The 22,007-nt window shown below is 36.8% G+C and overlaps 4 protein-coding genes and 1 pseudogene across 4 annotated transcripts; 1 reads left to right on the top strand and 4 right to left on the bottom strand.

The window, feature by feature from the left end:
* On the bottom strand, positions 3,026 to 9,655 carry LOC104765723 (annotated as a pseudogene).
* On the bottom strand, positions 10,947 to 12,045 carry LOC104778607. Its single transcript, XM_010503061.2, has 4 exons — positions 11,850 to 12,045; positions 11,384 to 11,546; positions 11,232 to 11,288; positions 10,947 to 11,012 (listed from the first exon to the last, which is right to left on the bottom strand). The coding sequence occupies exons 1-4, from the start codon at positions 11,975 to 11,977 to the stop codon at positions 10,947 to 10,949; spliced, it is 414 nt and encodes a 137-aa protein (XP_010501363.1). The 5' UTR covers positions 11,978 to 12,045.
* On the top strand, positions 12,463 to 13,222 carry LOC104765734 (histone H4). Its single transcript, XM_010489497.2, has 2 exons — positions 12,463 to 12,564; positions 12,688 to 13,222. The coding sequence occupies exon 2, from the start codon at positions 12,708 to 12,710 to the stop codon at positions 13,017 to 13,019; it is 312 nt and encodes a 103-aa protein (XP_010487799.1). The 5' UTR covers positions 12,463 to 12,564; positions 12,688 to 12,707; the 3' UTR covers positions 13,020 to 13,222.
* LOC104765746 (protein YLS9-like) lies at positions 14,019 to 15,008 on the bottom strand. The gene has a single exon (XM_010489506.2). The coding sequence runs from the start codon at positions 14,910 to 14,912 to the stop codon at positions 14,175 to 14,177; it is 738 nt and encodes a 245-aa protein (XP_010487808.1). The 5' UTR covers positions 14,913 to 15,008; the 3' UTR covers positions 14,019 to 14,174.
* LOC104765755 (calcium-transporting ATPase 4, endoplasmic reticulum-type-like) lies at positions 15,795 to 20,762 on the bottom strand. The gene is made up of 9 exons (XM_010489518.2): positions 20,640 to 20,762; positions 18,974 to 20,374; positions 18,784 to 18,850; positions 18,573 to 18,694; positions 18,139 to 18,420; positions 17,139 to 17,516; positions 16,950 to 17,059; positions 16,628 to 16,856; positions 15,795 to 16,533 (listed from the first exon to the last, which is right to left on the bottom strand). The coding sequence occupies exons 2-9, from the start codon at positions 20,363 to 20,365 to the stop codon at positions 15,949 to 15,951; spliced, it is 3,165 nt and encodes a 1,054-aa protein (XP_010487820.1). The 5' UTR covers positions 20,366 to 20,374; positions 20,640 to 20,762; the 3' UTR covers positions 15,795 to 15,948.

Here is a 22,007-nt window from a genome sequence, read left to right on the forward strand (position 1 = left end):
ATAAGGTTCCTCTCCTAGGCGTCTATGGAATAATATATATAGAAGAAACGTTCGACGAAACTATACGAAGTTGTATAACTTTTTTAATCTGAAGAAACGTTAAATATATATTTTGTAATATAACAATTTTTTAACTAAATTTTCTAATATAAATTTTAAAAATCTTTCGAGGTACTTTTACAACTTTTAGAAACATTTACGTATTTATCCTACAATAATATTGTTGGTTTTCTCATTTTTTTCGTAGTCGATTAATTTTTTTTAATAATTATATAAACCATGCAAATTACAAAATCTATACTAATTCCAACATTCTAAACAGTAATCGCTGGCCTGTCATAGATTTCATCAAAACTCGGAAATCTTAAAAAATCAAACTCATATAATTAACTCTGATCATCTTAATCCCAATTCTGCGCCGTTTTGTTCATTATAATGGAAGCTCACCAACGCCGAACACTCAACTTCTCTCTTCCCTATCTTTCTCTTTTTTCTCACGTACGTGCCTCTCTATAGAGACATCTTTGATATTAGCCAAATAGAAACGAATTAGTGCCTAATGAAAAAGATGGATGTATTATATTGGGGCAAATTAAGATACGAAAATAAATTATTTTCTACAATTATTCTTTATAATGTAGATGGCAAGCCCCATATGCCATAAATAAAGTATCTCATCATCATACCCTATTACACTTTTGTGGGATCTTGTCTATTATGCAATGGTATAAATTAAAGAAAATTTGCATTCAGTAGCATAAATAAGCGTAAAAGCTAAATAAATAACATGAGTCGTTCGTAATTATTTCAGTATATTTTTTCCTATTTTATGAAAACTCAAGAGTACTAGAAGACAACATGACCGCCGGTCTTACTTCTTCTAGTAGATAATGAAGTTTGATTTTTAAAGAGAAGAAAGAGTCGCTCGTTTCCGATTAATTACAACTTTTATTTATTGGTCCAAAATATTATGTCACAAAACGTACTACTTGTTAAAAGAGCTCTCCATTTTGCAGTTTGTCTCGACATTTTCTCTACTTTAGTCTTTCTTTTTTTCTCTTATCTCTTCATTGATCACTCGTTTCGTTTATAAATTGCTAAACTTCCTTTTCGGAAAGGGACCGGCAAAGATAGCCTACTTGCTACATTATTATAACACACTGCTTCCAGTGGGGCAAATCTCTCCACCGCGAATAGTCTAAAAAAAATCTCAATAAACGAAAAAAATAAAAGGACGTTCATGCATGAACCCATCACGAATACCTTTTTATATACCAAAACCATCATGTACACTCTTATCGTTCTTCTTCCTCCTTTCGCCCTTTAGATTGGATAAATTGTCATTTTTGAGATATTTCCGGCTTTTTCCTTGGAATTTGTGTTTCACGTAACCCTAAATGTTGATATCATCACTGACACTTTTACGTATATTAAAGACTATATACGCCATCAATATAAATACAACAAGAGAACATTTTTCTAACCAAAATTACCTAAAAAATAGTATAAAATAAAACAGCTCTACGAACGATCTTAAACATATACGCAAGACCAAAATTGTGATATATTGTTGATCAGTCCATATAATTGACTTTCTGCATGTATTGTATGATTGATGGTGTGTATTTTTGCGGCCAAAACGTAACTCTGGCTCCAAATTAAATTTTAGTTCTCAGCTATAGCTTTCATATATAAATATTTTCTGTGATTCTTGCTGTCGCCCATATAACTAGTACTGATATATATATAACTAGTCATATGCTTACAGTTTGCACGTAACAAAAATATGATTTTTATCTAAAAAGGGTAACTTACAAGTAACGTTTAATAGCGAAAGGATTCTTGAATGATCCATCACTTTTTTAGAGCCTTTTGATATTGATGCTGCACAATAGTAAGTCACGTATGCAGCTCACGCCAGTATCTTATTGCAAAGTGCTTCGATTACTTCAAAATTTATACTGTACAAAAATTCTTCACTTTTTGTTAAACATACAAAAAAAAAAAGAATAATCTTCACATGATAATTAGCTATATCTATGCTCTATACAAAAGTTTTTCGTATTATTACCCAAGAATGACTCTCTCTCTATTTTTTTCAATAAAAAATGACCCTTACTTAGGGTTGTAGAGTATGTCGTTAACTAAATACAATTTTAATAATTTTATACAATTAATAAAAAATGGTACTAATAGAGGAAAAAAACGTGGAAGAAATGATAAGGACAGGAAAGAAAAGTAAAGAACAATGGTGGTGTGGGAATCTGATTCCTTGTCAATTAATTGCACCGTCCCCCCTCCCTCCATCCAGCTTTTCCCCTATTTATAAGCCTTTTTATTTTTATATCTGTGCAAAAGCTTACCCCCTCTTAATCTCTTTACCTGTCAATTACACACACACACATACACAAATACGTCATACGTACATGTAATACATTACACATTTCAGTTGACGATAATCGAACTAGAGCTATAGAGTTCCAATAACATAATGATGTTCGTTAATCTTGAAAAGAAATTTACGAAATCAAACATTCTAATTTTATTTCTGTCTACTTATCTTTCATATGCTATACTATCTATTAAGGGACATATCTATATTGTCGCATTATAGTACGATTCAAACTTTTATCAGACAAAGTTGGATAAAAGCATTTGAAGTACCAGCCAAAATCTATAAATCCTAATTAATAAAGCATTTATGCATCAATCTTATAATCTTTATGAACGTACCAACAAAATTACATAAACATCAAAAGAAACGCATAAAGTAAAAGTGATGCTTTCTTGATACTTATATCTGAATTATATATCTGAATGTTGAATGGACGATATATAAAATCTCGTAGTTGTGTCCCCATTTTCGGACTTGCCATAATATTAGTCGATGATGCCATTCAAGTTTTGTCTATATGAGTTGCAGATCAAGTGCCAACTAAGGATTATTATTATTTTTTTTTTGTTTGTATATTAGTATCCCGCCTTATTTTGGGATCAAACTAATTCACATGTCACAGTTTTGAGCTATAGAAGACTTCAAAATATATATATACACTTTAAGAAAAATAACTATTTAAGGTGAAAAAACTTAAGTACTCTCAGGAATCTCACTTAAAATTTGGAATTTGAGAACTTAATGCAAAAGTCCAGTTTTCCCCTCAGCATCAACGAGTGAGTTAACAGAGGCAGCAGTACAATTCTCGCTTGTGGAGAAGCTAACATCGCTCAGCTCGTTTTGCCAAAAATGGTTCCTCAAGGCTTTAAGCTTTGGGTTAACCGTTGAGAAGCTCGGATCAGACAGCAGCTCTTGCAACGCTGTCTTTCCTTCTAAGAGACTCACCACCTGCGACATCGTAGGCCTTAGCGTCGGTGACGCGTTAGTGCACATCAATGCCACGTTTAACATCAACATGGCTTCCTCTTCTGAGTGATCACTTAACGTTGGATCAACCAGCTCTAGCAATGATCCTCGCTCTTGCAAAACATAAGCCTACATGTATTTGATGCAAAACATAAGCCTTACATGTACTTCGGTTTATTTATCATATAACTGCATGAAAGGGATAAGACTGTTTACCCAATCAAGAAGGTAGACGAAGTCCTCGCTTGGCCTAAAGTTTGTGTTACTCTTTCCACTTACAATTTCGAGTGCAACAACGCCAAAGCTATAAACATCTGCTTTCTCAGTCAAGTAACCCCGCATCGCGTATTCAGGAGCCATATAACCTCTGCAATGCAGATGGAAAATATCAAACTTCTGTTATTGTATTCTTAAGATATCTCTGCTTGAGCTAATGAGTTAAAAAGTGCCTTACATAGTTCCAGCAATACGGGTGCTGATGTGTGTGTTTCCATCATCATTCAACTTTGCCAAACCAAAGTCAGAGATCTTAGCATTGAGATCCTTATCGAGTAACACATTGCTTGCCTTAATATCTCTGTGTACAATCTTTATCCTAGATTCTTCATGGAGAAATGTTAGTCCTTTAGCTATCCCCAAACAAATCTTCTTCCTTGTTGACCAGTCTAGCTTCAGTCTAGAACTCTCATCCTTTCCTACAATGAAGATCACCCACACAGATTTTGAGGATATATTGTTCATATAATTTGGCAGGTGCAATTCAAAAGATTAAAACATACCAAATAGAGCACGAGATAGACAATTGTTCTCCAAATACTCATACACCAATATCAATTGGTTCCCTTCAACACAACATCCATATAGCTTAACAAGATTTGGATGCTGTAGTGCTGAGATCATTCCTATTTCATTTACAAACTCCCGATTTCCCTGCCTCGATTTTGCAGACAGTTGTTTGACTGCTATCATTTTTCCCTCAGATAATTCACCCTGCAACAAGACAAGGCACCACCTTCTTAACATCTCTTCCAAAAATCTACACATCTTCTAGTTATACTGTAAACGATTTCACATAGAGCTAAGAATGTTGAAGAATACAAGTGTATAACCTTGTAAACAGAGCCAAATCCACCTTCACCAATCTTTTTTGTTATATCAAAATTATCAGTGGCTGCTTTTATCTGTCGTAGAGTAAAAGTTCCAGTTTGAAGATCTAAACCCCTTAGCTCTGTTCATCCATAGAAAAATTGACATTAAAGAGCCAGGATACATAAAAAGCACATACTAATATGCATAGATAAGCTTATACCTTTGTCAATAGCATTTTTATCACGCTGTTTTTTCCAGAATACGCCAACTATGATAAACAAAAGAAGTGTTGCTGCAGCAACTGGTACCCCTGCTTTTAGTATGATAGCCTTAACGTCATGATATACTGGAGGATTGAAATCTGCCACAAGCAAAAGACTGTTATCAATCATCTGCCAAAGAGATTCCAATGATTTATATAAAAGTGCAATCAGGAAAAGAAAAAAAACTTACTGGGTGTCACTGATATAGCTGAAATCATAGGACCATATACACCTCTAATTGGAATTCCGGTTGTCCCTTTGCCAGCCCATCGCAAACCAATCTTAAGAGTATGGTCCTTTACATTTACCATATACGATTTTATAACTGGCTTGCCTGATCCTCGAGCTGCTTCTTGAATGTTGAAGTTTTTAATCACTAACTGATCCTGTGAGCAGATAAACAAGAAAGAATACAATATGTTACGATTTGCATTTTTCTAAAGAATAAGTTTGACTCCAAAGACGTACCTGAAGATAAATATCGAACAAACGTTTGCCGAGACTGTAAAATGTATTGTCATCGGTAAAGATGATCTCAGCAAAGTGGAGATTCACAGTGTAGTTCCCATTTCCAAGACAGAGTCCGTAGTAAGTCAACGATAAAGGAGAGACACGAGCTGTCCTATAAAGTCCAACGCTGGGAGAGGAAGAATTAACTGATAACCTGGACGTGTTCTGCACAGTATAATCATCAGCATCGTCATCATTGTCCATGAAGTTCCCGGTGCTGCTCAACGCCCAGTGCTTGTCAGCGCCAACGAAGTACATAGAAGCACCTTTGGGCTCGTCATCAGCCTGATATGTTTTTCCTTTATCCACTTTTACTTCACCTCCTCCGCAATTTATGTACAATTTATATATGTCTACAAGAACATTTCACTTTTTAATCAAGAACAAGGATAGTACCAAAATATGATGAACACAATAAAAGCGTTGTTGTTGCTTACGATTTCTTTTAGGATGAACACAAGGGATGTGGTGAAGAAAACAGGTTGAACCCTTGTGTCTGCAACACCAAAGTCAGAGGGAAAACACAAACAGTTTTTGGTTCAGTTAAACTAATCATAACTGAAAGGACAAAGATTTAAGAGACCACTACAAAGTCATGATCATCAATAAGCTTTCTACGAAGCGTCATTTATATACAGAGAGATGGTTTCTTACGATTTGTTCCCCGTGGCGAAGCTTTCCACCAAATTCCTGACAAATAACAGCACAAGTTTCTTCTTTCAGCGGAGGTATGAATAAAAATGTTCTGAATGTAAGAGTGCATTCAATAAACTTACGAAGTAACTCGGTTACATTCATGATTATTGGGAATTGAACTTTCATCAGTAAAGTTGTTGTAAGAAACATCCCTGCACATCAAGAAGAACAAATACAGTTTATTAAATCTGTTTAGTAGGTACTTGGAATGTTAAGAGAGGTATGAATTTATACACGTTTTTGTTTATTTCGACAAAGTAGCTTGGAACACCTCCTGTCAACTTGTTTCCTGTCAAATAACTGATAGAGAAGATTTATAAAAACTTTCACAATTACGATATATATTCTGTACACAAAATTATTTACTCTCCTAGTGACGTACGTACTTACATGAAATCGGCTTTCTTCATATTTTCAAACGATGAAGGAATCTCACCACTTAAGAGATTAAAACTGAGGTCACTAGACAGTAAACATAATCAACATACAGAGTTAAGTACATGGAAATATAAATCATTTGAAAAAAAACTCTTCTTTGCTCAATGTTTATACATGACTTACAGTGTTTTGAGCTTCTTCATATCCCCAATATATTTTGGAATTGGGCCATTTAAATTGCATCTTCTCAGTATCCTGCATTTGAGATAGATTAAACACATTTTCTAGCAAAACTGTATCACAAACACAACATACAGATTGTATAGCAACTCACAGCGACTTGATAGACTTCAAATTACTCAATGGAGGGAAAGGAGATGGTTTGCCTCCTAAGTCACTAATCCTCCTATCAATCACAACCCACCAAAGTTAAACTATGTCGATAATGATCTTGTGAGGAAATGAATTTGAAAAGAAGTAGTTTTTCAAATGGCGTACAAATCAGTCAAGCTAGTCAGTGTAGAGATGCTGGAAGGGATCGGACCATCCAAACCGCAACCATGCATCTGCCTGCAAAAAAAAAAAAAAAGACTTCTTTGGTTAGTATACCTTTCTTGAGGACAAGCAAGCACTTATGGAGAAAGATTGAATCTTACAGTTTCATTATTCTTGTCCAATTGCCGATGAAATTTGGTATTGGTCCAGTGAAATTATTATCACTTATCCTCCTACCAACCCACACAAATACAATCATTACAAAGTGTTAAAGACGTCATCCAACAAAGACTTAATTTTAAATTTTTTCTGTATGTCATATCAACCATGTAAAACTAGATTCTCTTACATATCAGTAATGTTCTTGAGCAATCCAAGTTTTTCAGGCAATGGACCAGTGAAAGCATTTGAAGGAAGATGACTGAGGCAAAGACAGAGAGGATGATAAGTTAAATAAGAAGCCAAAAAAGACTTGAAATGTCAAACACACGCAANAACAACAACGACAAAAAAAAAAAAAAAAAAAAAAAAAAAACAAGAAGAAAGATTTGAAATAAAGAAAGAGGAAAGAAACATAACAGTTTCTCCAAATGAGTCAACTTTGAAATCTCAGGAGGGATTGGTCCTGAAAACTGATTTCCTTCTAGGCTCCTGCGTAGTTTGAAATGATGAATTGAGCACATTCATATACATATCTAACTAGAAAGATTTGTGATAGGGTTCAATCTAGGGTATAATACAAGTCATGAACAACATACAAGTTTCTGAGAGTGGTAAGGCGGGTTATGACTTTTGGGAATGGACCAGACAGTCGGTTCCCCATGAAAGATCTGTGTAATGTAAATAAAAAAATAACCCACAAAGCGTTCAACAGTTAATTAAAACAAAAACTGATTGCATTTACAGAAGCAGTTTAATGAAGAAGATACACTTACAAATCTTCCAAGCGCATAGAAGCCCATTCCTTGGAATGGAACCAGTCAGAGAGTTACGGCTAAGGTCCCTGCACCCCCCCCCAATTAGAAGAACTTANCCCACCCAAATTATATTCGTTAAGAACCAATCTCTACAGTAAAAAGCTCAAGTCTTTTTAGTTTGTTTACTTACAAAACTTTGAGGTGACGAAGCTTAGCGAACTCTGGAGGGACAATGCCTGATAAATTCTGCGACTTTAGAGCTCTGCACAACAATAATTAATAAACCGGATGTGAATAGTCTTTAGGATTAAACTCAAAACCAGACATATAACCGAATTAAACCGGTCAAAGGTTTTTATACCAGTAAGCGATTTGACTTTCCTTTTTACTACTTTGACAACTTGGTTTCTCAAAGTCAAAGGGTCTGTCTTCTTTTGATAAATAATTTGCTAACATTAAATACTTTTTCTAATTGGTTTTTTGTATCACATTTTTTTTTTCTGTTAATAGCGATTTGAAACTAAAGTCTAATTATGGAATAAGGCGAAAATAAATAAACGCGTTATTATCTTTTGAATCGTATTATTAGGTCAACGGGTCAAACGACCAGCTGCCATGTCCAGCCTGGCAAAGTGACCTTGTCGTTACAAATAGACAAATCAAACTTTTTTTTTTTTTTAATCTCAAGTCACAAGTTTTTTTACATCCCACCAAACTCTTATTTACCTCTTCTAATTAATCTAAAAACTATAAAATAGAACAAGTGTATGAAATAATACAAAAGAGTAGGCAGTGTTATTAAAAATATATATATTTATAGTCAGTCTTACCTCACCTTTTAAAAATATATAGTAGTATTACAGTACTTTCAAAATATAATTCGGAAATTTCTAAAAATATAGTTTTATCATTTCAATATTACTAAGACAGGGTATATTAGACGTATGGTTAGTGGTTGTTATTAAAGTGCATAGTTGTGCAGTTAATGTTAAAGCTAAGTAAATCTTACTACCTAACCTCACCAATGAATTTAGTGGTTTCCCCTCAATTGTCACCATAAACTAGCGCCACTACTCTGTTTTAGCTTAAAGTAAAAAAAAATGCGAATTATTCCATGGAAAAAAAGGAAATTCTAAAGTCTAAACTGTGAAATTCTCGAAACTGACGGTGAAATCCCAATATACATTGACTTGTCACCGACACAAGTATTGGACTAAAAAATATAGTGTAATTTCCAAAAATGGGTAAAATCAATAAGGATAGTAAGATGATGAAGAAGAAGAAGAAGAGACTTACATTCTTATGACGTGGCAAGATGAGTTTGGAGGAGGATAAGAGCAATCACAAGTGAGATTACTCTCAAACTCTTTGGTTGTAAAACTTGTATCAACCCAATTGCCTTCACCACTACATGGATCTTTGTTGAAGTTCCAATCTTTCTTCCCTAGCTTCTTCGCTATCTCCTTTAGTGCTCTCACTTCCCAATTCAAAACCACAATAAAAACAATTACCATCATCATCAAAGATCAAGAAAGTGCTTTGAATCCAAATTTCTCAAGAAACAAACAAAAAAAAAAAAAAAAAAGCTCCAGAAGACGATAGAGATGCATACACATGTACGCAAACATAAAAAAGAGAAAAAAAGAAGCATAGTTTAGTTTCGTATTTGGAAAACAAACAAGAAAGTGGTTTTAGGGAGTAAGTCAGTAGTACCTTCGGCCTCGTGGAGTTTAGTATCCTCGGAAAATCCAAGACGGCCATGGAAACTCAAAGTGAAGAGGACGATGATGAAATACATCCGATGTAAAGAAATCATCCTTTTAAGCTATACAAATATAATAAAATATCGTATCACTTGTCCGATATAAAGCTTATAAGAGATATAGATAGAGGTCGAGAGAGAGAGAGACAGTGTAGGATGTAATGGTAACGAGCTTATGGACCACACTTTTTTAGTCGTCTGGATTTAATAAGGTTTGCTGTACTTTTTGTAATGTTATTTTATTACATCAACCAATATTTTCATTGGTCTCAGCCCATACTAGTGTGTCTGTGTATACTACATACATGTCTATATATGTTACATATATAATATTATAATTCCAAGCGATTTCGTGATTCATTAGTCTTTAAGCCTGGCTAGTCTACGTTTTGCTTTAATTTTTATGTGGTTGCTAAAAAAAACGAAATTTACATTACCTTTGGTAACTAACCCCTATTAGTCATGACGTTCAAACATTTAAAATATGTTTAAACTTTAAAGTTACTATTTATGTGTTAATAGTTATTTTATTATTTTTAAAACTAGTTTTTAAATAAGTGTAGCAGCTTCTAAATTGTGTAGCCAGCAAACATTGAAAAGTCGTATATACAGTTGAGTATCTTTCTCCTAAATCCCTATAATAATAAAAAAAAATTAAGCAGATAATTNCCCATGATAATTTTGTAATAGTGAAAAATTGATTGTTTAGAACAAATAGTGAATTTAACCGATCGATCTATTTAGTCCACCATAGAATCCTTTGACGCAGAGTTAATAATACTCTTCTTTGTTTCCTCCTTGCTTCGAGAGTGCCCGTCCATCGCTAGATTGTTCGACTTCCCTTAAACTAATTATCTGATTAATTGGGTTCAACTAAATAATTGCTACTTTGTGTAACGATGATAACAAAAAAAAAAGGCAGATTTGGAGTGTGTCTAGGCTGGGCACTTTGTAAAACATTTGCATTTTATCCCTTTTGTTTATTTGTTTTTTTTGTTATTATTATTATTTTTTATCTTTTTATGTAGGATACCCATTAGCCAAAGAAGAAAAAAGTACCAAAGTATCTTGTATTATTCGTATGCATATGTATATAGACTATAGTTTATGATCAGTNGGTTTGCTGTACTTTTTGTAATGTTATTTTATTACATCAACCAATATTTTCATTGGTCTCAGCCCATACTAGTGTGTCTGTGTATACTACATACATGTCTATATATGTTACATATATAATATTATAATTCCAAGCGATTTCGTGATTCATTAGTCTTTAAGCCTGGCTAGTCTACGTTTTGCTTTAATTTTTATGTGGTTGCTAAAAAAAACGAAATTTACATTACCTTTGGTAACTAACCCCTATTAGTCATGACGTTCAAACATTTAAAATATGTTTAAACTTTAAAGTTACTATTTATGTGTTAATAGTTATTTTATTATTTTTAAAACTAGTTTTTAAATAAGTGTAGCAGCTTCTAAATTGTGTAGCCAGCAAACATTGAAAAGTCGTATATACAGTTGAGTATCTTTCTCCTAAATCCCTATAATAATAAAAAAAAATTAAGCAGATAATTAAGAAGTCTCATCAATTATTGCTAAAAAACAAAAACAATTAATTTTGATTTCAAAGACAAAATACGAACATATCTCTTTACTTTACACTGGTTCAGCTTTTACGAAAGCCAAAGTAAACTCACAAAACATATGAGATTACGACTACTCCACTACATACGATCAAAAAAAAAATAAGTAAAAAGAACCTTTATTATTTTCTGTTCGTTACTAAAATNTGCCACTGCACCGTTCTCCACTGCTCTCTGCACAACGCACCATCGTACTCGTGTATCAATACAAACATATAAGGTGTTGACGTCAGATACATCGAGAAAGACATAATTACATTTGAGTTTACCTTGAAAGCGGCATCAACATCGGGGTAACAGAAGCAAAGTTCGATGGGCGCTCTTTCGCGGGCTGAATGCGTAGCCTGAACCTTCCCAGTAAGGTCGTCGGTCTCATGCTGGTGAAGCGGTGTGAAGGCTATCGTCGTTTGCCCACTCTCTAGCTCCCCCCACCTGTATGTATAAATTTATTTCCATATCCATCACATATAAACCGGAAGCAATTAATAAATTAACGAATATATATACGGAAGCTACATCAACATAAACTGGTGATGATTTCTATATTGTTTCGCTATATCTGGCTTCCTTAAGCAATTTCTTGGCATGTTAGCCAGCGCGCGGATCAGACCTGATCATATAGGGCACCGCACAAATGGCTGATATGTGTCTAAATATACTTTGATTATGCCAATCTAAAAAAGAAATCTAACAAATAGTAACAACGAGTCATATATAAATGTAAAAAAAAAAAACCTGTGAGACTCATCAAGACGACGGACGTTGTGACCAAAGGCTCTGGAGTAGAATTCAACGGATTTAGCGACGTCCTTAACGTACACAACAGAGTAAGCAAACGCCGGTCTCATCATATTCGCAGCCATTTTTTTTTCAATCTTAACTATTCTGATTTCGAGTCGATTCTACCTGATCCGATCCTTGACAACACACTCTCAATTGCAATACATACGATCTCTCTTTACGGTGAGCTGAACACGTGGTCGACTACGTACATGCAAATGCAACTTCGTGTGTAGGGTACTTGTTGCCACGTGAGCTTTTTTTTTAGCTTCTTTTCTACTAATTGGGCCTTGTATCACAAATGAGGCCTTTAAAATTTTTGATAATCTGTAATGTTCGGGCCTTTTTAGTTGTTCGATGAAATTTCACACAATTCTTCTGACGGAAATGTCCAAAGTTAGTATAACAACATCTACCACCGTCGAATTTAATAATCAACGATCCAAATTACTCCTGGAGATTTATCACGCGGATCGCAATCTTGGTCCGTTGAAAAGAAGATGATCGAACGGCCACCATTAATTATCTGTGGGTGTATGCGCCTCTCATTTATTATATAAATCTCAACCCATATTTTTGTTTATCGATAGATTCACACAAATCACAACACTTGTTTTATCATTCTCTTTCAAGAGCTCTTCGGCAAGTTGCTTTCGATCAATCTCACCAGGTAGCTAATACAATTTTCGTTTATTTCAATTGTTCGATTGTAATTTGTGGATTGATCTGGAAATAAATCTAGGGTTTTCTCTCTGTTCTTACTCTTTCTTTTGGGTCTTGTTGTTGTTCACAGATCTCTTTTGGAATTTGGAGATGTCGGGAAGAGGAAAGGGAGGGAAGGGATTGGGAAAGGGAGGAGCCAAGAGGCACAGGAAGGTTCTTAGAGATAACATTCAAGGTATCACCAAGCCTGCCATTCGTCGTCTTGCTCGCAGGGGTGGTGTCAAGCGTATCAGCGGTCTCATCTACGAGGAGACCAGAGGTGTCCTCAAGATCTTTCTCGAGAATGTCATCCGTGACGCCGTCACCTACACTGAGCACGCCAGGAGGAAGACGGTTACCGCCATGGATGTTGTCTACGCCTTGAAGAGGCAAGGCCGCACTCTCTACGGTTTCGGCGGTTAAATCGATTTGAGAATTAGGGTTCGCAATGTCTTGTTTCTGGGATTTGTGTTAGCTATGTGTTGATTAGTCTTAAAAAGAAAAAAAAAAAGTAAATCTAGGAGTTTAACCACTATTGTTTTTGTTTGTTTGTTACGTTGTTGTGATGTTTGTAGCTAAAAAAAAGGGATCTAAGCAAACTTGTGCTCAGAAAAATCTAATGAGAATGAATCAATCATTTGCTAAATTTCTTTTGTCTCTTCTTCGTTTTAACTCTAATTTACCAATGCAAGAAGAACTTAGTGGTTGATGTTGCACAACTTGCATCCAGATTCCAGGGGTGGGAAATTGAGAATAGAGCGGAAGAGATATCTGCAATTCTGCATCTCTCTATTATCTGCTCTCGTTTTGAATACTATAATTAATATCAGGCTGAGTTAAGCAACAAAGTCAGTTTCAGCTAAAACTATCAATTGTTTTCTTACTCCTCCTTTTGCTTAGCAGAGAGTGCGAGTTGAGCCACAGCCACTTGTTGTACAATGTACACCTTTTCCTACACATCTTAGAACTTACTTGGTCTATCAAGATCACAGGAAGCCGACTCATTCAGCACCAGCAGCCACTCGTTCAAGTTCAGCGGTACAATCCAAAACAACTGAGCCAAAGAATGCCACGTATAGTAGTATCACAAAGTGGAGCACATATGAGTCATATGACTCACTTACCCAATGAAACCCACCAATTCTCGAACAAGAGTAAAATGTGCCTATTAGACATTACTTAAAAACCAAACGATTCAACCTTGCTACATTCCCAAAAGTGACTCAATCATGCCACACAGGTTACCATCTTTCGACATCATAGCAGCAGGGCAAAAGTTGAAATAAGAACTCAAAAGTACCAATCCTTCCACAATCTAATCTTACTGCAATTGCATCATTAAGAATAATGCTGCTAATAATAACCCAATAGTACTCAACTACTCATAATAGCCAAGAATTGAAACATCAAAAACAGATAAGCTAACGAGAAAGCTAAAAAGGCTGAATCTTATACTTTTGTTTTCCATCAAGGAACATAGTCGATTTACAAGGAATTGAGAATTAAAAAAGATTGGTTAAGTAATAAATCATCCCCTAAGAGGAAGAAACAAACTCAAACTCAAACTCACTAAAAGGCTCAATAAGTTTTGCATCTCTGAGCCGGACCAACCATCTTCCCTGAACCACTACTCACAGGAACACCAACGGCAACATCATCGCAATACACAGTCACGAATCTCCTCCTCCGGAAAGCACCGTACCGGAAAGTAACAGAAGAGATCATCCTCAGATCAAACTCAACGCTCCCCTTGGCACCTCTCTCTTTCCCAATATCATCAGCCAAGCGTCCTTCCACATAAGTCCCCGAAACAGAGAGCGTAGCGTTAACCACCGTCTGATCCTTCTTCCCTTGTTCAAACGGCTGCAGCCTCGTTTCAGAGAGAGATGCACGGTGATAATACAGAGCGGCGAGGATACTATCGTAGTATAGTGACATCTTCGAATTAGGGTTTCGAATCTGGACCTGAACATCCCATTTACCAGAGACTTGGTTGTTCGAGACGTTGAAATTGGAGACGGAGAGGGAGTTAAGGTAAACGTCTGGTAACTGGGGACGAACGACGAGGAAGAAGATGAAGAGGATGAGACCTAAGATCAGGAGAAACGCCATGAAGACGATGAAGAGACGACGGATGAGTACGGCGCGTGGATTGGGTTGTTGGGGAGCGTAGTATGGGTTATGGTTTTGGTAAGGGTAAGCGGCTCCGGGGTTAGGGTAGCCGTTGGTGGAAGCGGCGGGTGGTGGTTGTTGTGGATTTGGGTATGGATACGGGTATGGGTAACCTGTAGCGGGTCTTGCGGAAGGGTCTTGCATAGCTTGATTGATTTACTTTTTTTGGGGAATCTTAGGGATTTGAAAGAGATGAAGAACGCTTCTGAATCTTTGTGAAGAAGAAGAAGAGAATATAAGTAAGTAAAGGGAAGCAGGAAAAGGTTAATTTAGCCAAAATAGGAAACGCGATTTCTTTTTTAATTTCTTACGCGTTTTCATTTTTTTTTTAAATGTTTTTGTTTTGTTTTGTTATGTCTCGTTGTTAATTCTTGTAAGGTTTACTTAGGAGTAAATTAAATCTAATATTCTAATTTTACGAAGATTTTAAATGATTTTGGTGATTTTAGCGAAGTTAATATAATTTACTTTTTAAAAAATTCAAATCCCAACTAAAACTATAAATTTTTAAAATAAATTTTTAAATTAGTTAAATTATTTAAATTGTCAATTTGAATAATTCTTGTAAGTTAAATGAAGTAAACTTTTTTTGCTAAGAAAATGATTTCATTTGTTCAATTTGTTTTCTCTCATCCTTTTTTTTTTTGTTGAAAGTTGAAACATTCCAACTTTTTAACTGCGGGCTTTGTGTTGGGAAAACAAATGTCCTTTAACCAAAATTGGAAACATTTTATATCAAACAAATAAATTATAGTTTGTGAAAATTAAATAACCGANGCTTGTAAACTTGTTTGGATCAATAAAGATAACATTTGGGAAAAAAAACTGATTTGAGTTGGATATTTTAAATGATTTTGGTGATTTTAAGAAAACATTTATTTTAAAATTCTTTCAAAATTCTTGCAAGTTAAATGAAGTAAACTTTTTGATAAGAAAATGAGTTCATTTGTTCAATTTGTTTTCTCTCATCTCTTTTTTGGTTAAAACATTCATCTTTTTAACTGCGGGCTTTGTGTTGGGAAAATATCCTTTAACCAAAATTGGAAACATTTTATATCAAACCAATAAATTATAGTTGTGAAAATTAAATAACCACGGCTGAGAGAGTTAAGCAACAAAGTTAATTTCAGCTAAAACTATCAAGAGTCTAATGATGTAATGTGCTTTTCCAATTGTTTTCTTACTCCTCCTTTTGCTTAGCGGAGGGAGTGCGAGTTGAGTAGCGGTAGCCACTTGTACACCTTCCTACAAACTTGAGCACTTCATCTATCAGGATTACCGGAAGCGACACTGCCAGCACCAGCAGCCACTCGTTCAAGCTCAGCGGTACAATACCAAACACCTGAGCCAAGAATGGCACATACAGTATCACAAAGTGGAGACCAAATGAGACCGCCATTGCCAGGAGCAGCCATGGGTTTACCCACGGTGGCATCGTCACCAGGCTGCCGTCTTCTGAGAGTGCGTTCAGGGAGTTGAACATTTCTATCGCCACCAACACCGAGAGGGAGAGCGTGGATGCCTTGATTTTCCCCTGCTGGAAATAGTCGCAAGGGTTTGAGTCGAATGAGAAAGTCTGAGAGCCTGCCGTGAAAGGAGACACTTTGAAGCCTTCCCATGAAGAGCATTGCCCCCAATGAGCGAGCTGCGAATAGCTCACAAGGCTGTGACCGTCTTGGCTCAAGTCTATGCCCATGCAGCTGTTGTGTGTGTACCACATGATGAATACTCCCACTGTTGCTACTCCCACATACATTCCAATCACCTGTAGGTAGAGGTAGTAGGTACCCATAATAGTCAGTTAGAAAAGCAAATCCCTAGGAGATGAACAAGTGAGCCAGATCGGTTTTTTTGCTTACCATATAGCGGAAGAGGATCCAGGCAGTGATAAGCGAGTCATCGCTCCTACGAGGAGGCTTCTTCATGATGTCCTTGTCAGGGGGATTGAATCCCAAAGCTGTAGCTGGAGGACCATCTGTTACAAGATTCACCCACAGAAGCTGAACTGGAATCATGCCTTCTGGGATTCCAAGAGCAGCTGTCAAGAATATTGATGCAACCTCACCGATGTTGGAAGAGATCATGTACCTTTTATTCAACATAGTCCAATATATAGGCTTAGTATGCATAATTCAAGCCACCAGTACGAGGAGGCATAATATGTAACATTAGAAGACTCACCTGATGAAGGCCTTCATATTATTATAGATGGACCTGCCTTCACCAACAGCTGCAACAATTGTACTGAAATTATCATCTGCCAACACCATGTCAGATGCCTCTTTTGCTACCTGCAAAATGCCCAGAGCTTTAGAAAGCTGATAGAGCTATCATCATCCGTGATTGAAGAGGAGAGAAGAGACACAATACCTCTGTGCCGGAAATGCCCATAGCCACACCAATATCAGCCAACTTAAGGGCAGGAGCATCATTGACTCCATCTCCAGTCATGGCAACTACTTCTCCATCTTCTTGAAGTAACCTGACAATTTCTTGTTTGTGCTTTGGTTCAGCCCTCGAGAACAAGAGCCCTCCAGTTTGTCTTAGATGCTTCTTCTGATCTTGAACAGCCATAAATTCTTTTCCTGTCAAGCTTTTTGAGGAGATATCTTCATCTGCTTCAAATACACCAATTTCACGGCAGATCGCTTCCGCTGTGCTCTTGTTGTCTCCGGTAATGACCATGACCCGGATACCTGCTGTTCTGCAGTCTGCAATGGCTTGACGCACCTCTTTCCTTGGAGGATCCTTCAATCATTAAATAGATAGAGCATGAATGACATATTATTAATGAGAACCAGAAAGAACATAAAATAACATGGTGACCCTGACTCACCCTTAAACCAACAAATCCAACGAATATTAGATTGGACTCAATAGACGAATAATTGGATGGGTTGAGAAGTTGCTGATGAGCAGGATGGTCTTCACTGCCATCATAAGTGGCAAAATCTGATGGCACATCTGTGAACGCAAATCCGAGACATCTTAATGCACCCATGGACATATCATGTAGGCTTTGTAAAATAAGCTCCCTTGAGTATTGGTCAAGCTCCTGAACGGAACCATCAAGTAGCTGAATACGTGTACTCCTTTCCAATAGATTTTCTACCGCACCCTGCATAATTTTAAAATTGGTCTCTTAGGTGCTGAAAAGAGAGGACAAAGGTTTTCTCGACTAATTAAATGCAGGAACCAAAGCACAAGCCACATTGATTTCATCAGGCTCGACCTCAGGAGCCAAGATATNATGGCTTGACGCACCTCTTTCCTTGGAGGATCCTTCAATCATTAAATAGATAGAGCATGAATGACATATTATTAATGAGAACCAGAAAGAACATAAAATAACATGGTGACCCTGACTCACCCTTAAACCAACAAATCCAACGAATATTAGATTGGACTCAATAGACGAATAATTGGATGGGTTGAGAAGTTGCTGATGAGCAGGATGGTCTTCACTGCCATCATAAGTGGCAAAATCTGATGGCACATCTGTGAACGCAAATCCGAGACATCTTAATGCACCCATGGACATATCATGTAGGCTTTGTAAAATAAGCTCCCTTGAGTATTGGTCAAGCTCCTGAACGGAACCATCAAGTAGCTGAATACGTGTACTCCTTTCCAATAGATTTTCTACCGCACCCTGCATAATTTTAAAATTGGTCTCTTAGGTGCTGAAAAGAGAGGACAAAGGTTTTCTCGACTAATTAAATGCAGGAACCAAAGCACAAGCCACATTGATTTCATCAGGCTCGACCTCAGGAGCCAAGATATGATTAATGATGAAAAACAGACCTTGACCAGTAGCAGCTTCTTTCCTGAGCTGGAATCCACAATAACTCCCATTGATTTCCGGTCACGGTCGAACTCAAGGGTGGCAATCCGTTGCTCTAGTTCACTCCATAGCCGAGAACAACCTTCATTAATAAAAAAAGGAAAAGTTCAGGAGTTTAGCATATGTAAAACTGTATAAACATAAATAAAAAATATAATTAGGGATACATACGTAAGACATCACCATCAGACGAAGCTTTATTTAACCCTTCGGGAAATCCCATTTTCTCAACCAAGACCTGTTCAAATAAGCACACACCAATAGAAAGAAAAATCATTTACGGGCAACGTACAGAAGTAGTACTTTTAATCAATTTAGTTAAGAAGAGAAAGGTGCAAGCTAGTGTAGTGGACCACATTACCTTCAAAGCTGCCTCAGTAGGCATGCCCCTAGACACAAACTTCTGATCAGATTGCTCCACATTAGCATCGTTGCAAATGGCAGCAACTTTTGCAATCATCTGTAGATTTGCATCCATCCGACCTGCTGGCCAATCTTCAATCTTTCCATCTCGAGGATCAAACGAAGTTCCCTCAACATTAAAAGATCGAAGGGTTCCAATCCTAGAACCCATAGCAACAAGCTTTGAAACAGCCATCTGATTGGTTGTCAGAGTTCCGGTTTTATCAGAGCATATAACAGTAGTGCATCCAAGAGTCTCCACACTGGGTAACTTTCTGACCAGAGCATTCTTCTGCGCCATCTTCCGTGTACCAAGAGCTAAACATGTGGTGATAACTGCTGGGAGACCTTCTGGAATCGCAGCAACTGCCAATGCTACAGCAATCTCAAAGTAATATGTGCACTTTTCGAAGGAGAACTTAAAGTTTCTGGGCCAGCCATCAACATACTCCCAGGAGAGGAAGTACTTGACATTGATGAGCCACACTAGCGCACAAATTAAACCAATGATCATAGTCAGAACTTCCCCAAACTCGTTAAGTTTTTTCTTCAGAGGGGTATCTTCCTCATGCTGTGCAGCTTCCTGAATCTGTGAGTGAACCCTTCCAATCTCAGTATTCATTCCAGTGTCTGTAACTAAGCAAATGCAGTTCCCATTCACAACAGTGGTTCCTGCAAAAACCATGCATTTCTTTCCTTGAATATCGGCATTCTCATCCACAGGCTTGGTAGTTTTGCTCACTGCCTCACTCTCTCCTGTTAAGGACCCCTGCTCGATTCTCAGAGTTGAGCTGATAAGAGCAACCACGCGCATATCAGCAGGCACCTTATCACCAACCCTCAATTCCACAATGTCACCGGGAACAAGCTCCTTGGCAGGCAAACTGGATACCTTAGTTCCATCACGCATAACAGTAGCTTGCTGAGACTGAATCTCTTTCAAAGCTTCCAAGGCCTTCTCGGCATTAGTTTCTTGCCAGATCCCAACAATGGCATTAACAATCAAGATGAGAAAAATGACAAGCGGCTCAACAAAAGCGGTGATACCCATCTCACCACCTTCGTCGCCATCAAAGAAGGCTAAGACAAAGGAAATAACAGCGGCCGCCAAAAGAATACGAACCAACGTATCATTGAACTGCTCCAATATCAGCTTAAAAATGGAAGTACCCTCAGGCTTCTCTAACTCATTCAAACCATAGATCTGATGTCGCTTCAACACCTCATCAGTACTCAACCCTTTCTCACGACTAACACCGAAATGCTCTTCGCATTCGCCAACATCTTTACCCCAAGCAGGAAAAGTATCAGACTCTAACAATTCAGAATTGTCTTCACCTCCTTTCCCCATTATCTTCCACTGGAAAAGAGATCAAATCATACCCAATCTAATTGTAAGCTTACACAGTACACGAAAACAGAGATTCAAAAACTGAAACTGAAAACTAACGACGAATCTTTTGGAATAGTAAAAGAACAGATACGAAAAATCGAGTGGCCGCAAAAAAACAAAATCAGAGATCAACGTCAAAACAAAATCGACAACATACGAAGATTCCAAAACTCAAATTCCGAGAAAAGCGAGGAACACAAGACTGCGAGATCTCAAACAAACAAAAACTCACCAGAACCGGAGCGGATAAAACTCCGTGACTGTTTCTTCAATGATGCGGAGATCGTACGCCTCTCTATCTCCCAGATACTTCTCTTCTTCTTCTTCTACTTCTGAGGAAGCCTTTACATATATAATTTGATTAAATATATATTTTGTATTTGTTGAATATAATATAAATTTTGTTTTTTGTATTATATTTAAATGGGTTTTATTCTGTAGAGTTTAATGGCTTGTATCTTTCCAGGAAAGTGACGGGAACACGATCTCATAAGATATTGCAATTAAGTCCTTATTTGTTTCCTTTTTTATGTAAAGTCCTTCGCTTGGTCTATTACTTAAGGGACTGATAGTGTAAATATATTAGATTTCGGGGGTGATCTGCTAATTTAAATAAGCTTTTTTATTTATTTTAGTGAAGATGTGTAAACAATAAATGTGCGAATATTTGCCGATGGGCTCAGCCACGTTACGTGGACACGGCGATCACATGGGGTTGGCTCTGCCACGCAAATAGTGACAGATGGCGAAATATCATTGGTTATATAGGAAACTAGCCAAGTTGCTTTTCACATTGAATCTCAACCTTTAAATGGAAAGTCAGAAAAACTATTTTTGAATATTTTTTTGGGTTTGGATTCCTCATTTGCCAAGTTGAATTGACAAATATAATATGTAGTATACAAAAAGAAAAAAATAGTTGGAATTTCATCAAAGTGTATATAGTTGCCCAACTAAGAGAGATTGGATGTAAAAATAAAACACTTGTCTATTTTTTGCTAAAATCTTTTTTTTTTGTTTGACAACAAATATATTAGATTGGCTCAAATTACATATGTTATTGTTGGATATTATTCTATTGAAATATTTTTTTGTTTCCAACATCATTCATTTATAGTTCATTACTTTTTTTGTTTCATTTTCTTAAATGATTGAGCTTGTTCTCTCCAGTGATGAGTAGTGTGGAGATTATGATCCACGCACGCTCCAGCCTCTGACTTACCGAGAGAGGACGGAGTGATTTATAGAGTTACACCTCTGACTTGTTCATGTATGTTTTGTTGACGAGTCTCTGCCTCTGGTATGTTATATCAGAAAAAAGGAAATCACTCGTTGGGAAAAAAAAAAAAAAAAACTTTCATTTTACACGAACGACGCCGTTCAGGATTCATAAGACATCACAACGCTGTCGTTTGAAGGGATAGTTGGTGAGTGTCAGTGATGCCGTCACCTATTTGGGTTTCGTTGACGCTAAACCTCTGTCTCGGTCCGAGAGTTTTAAGCTGGGGCCTGTGTGGGATGGATAATTAATAATTTGATTTGGCGAGTAACAAACAACTGATTCGGGTTTTAGTTCTCCTACGTTATTGGGCCCTCGTAC

Source organism: Camelina sativa, chromosome 3 (genome assembly GCF_000633955.1).
Source record: "Camelina sativa cultivar DH55 chromosome 3, Cs, whole genome shotgun sequence".
NCBI lineage: Eukaryota > Viridiplantae > Streptophyta > Magnoliopsida > Brassicales > Brassicaceae > Camelina > Camelina sativa.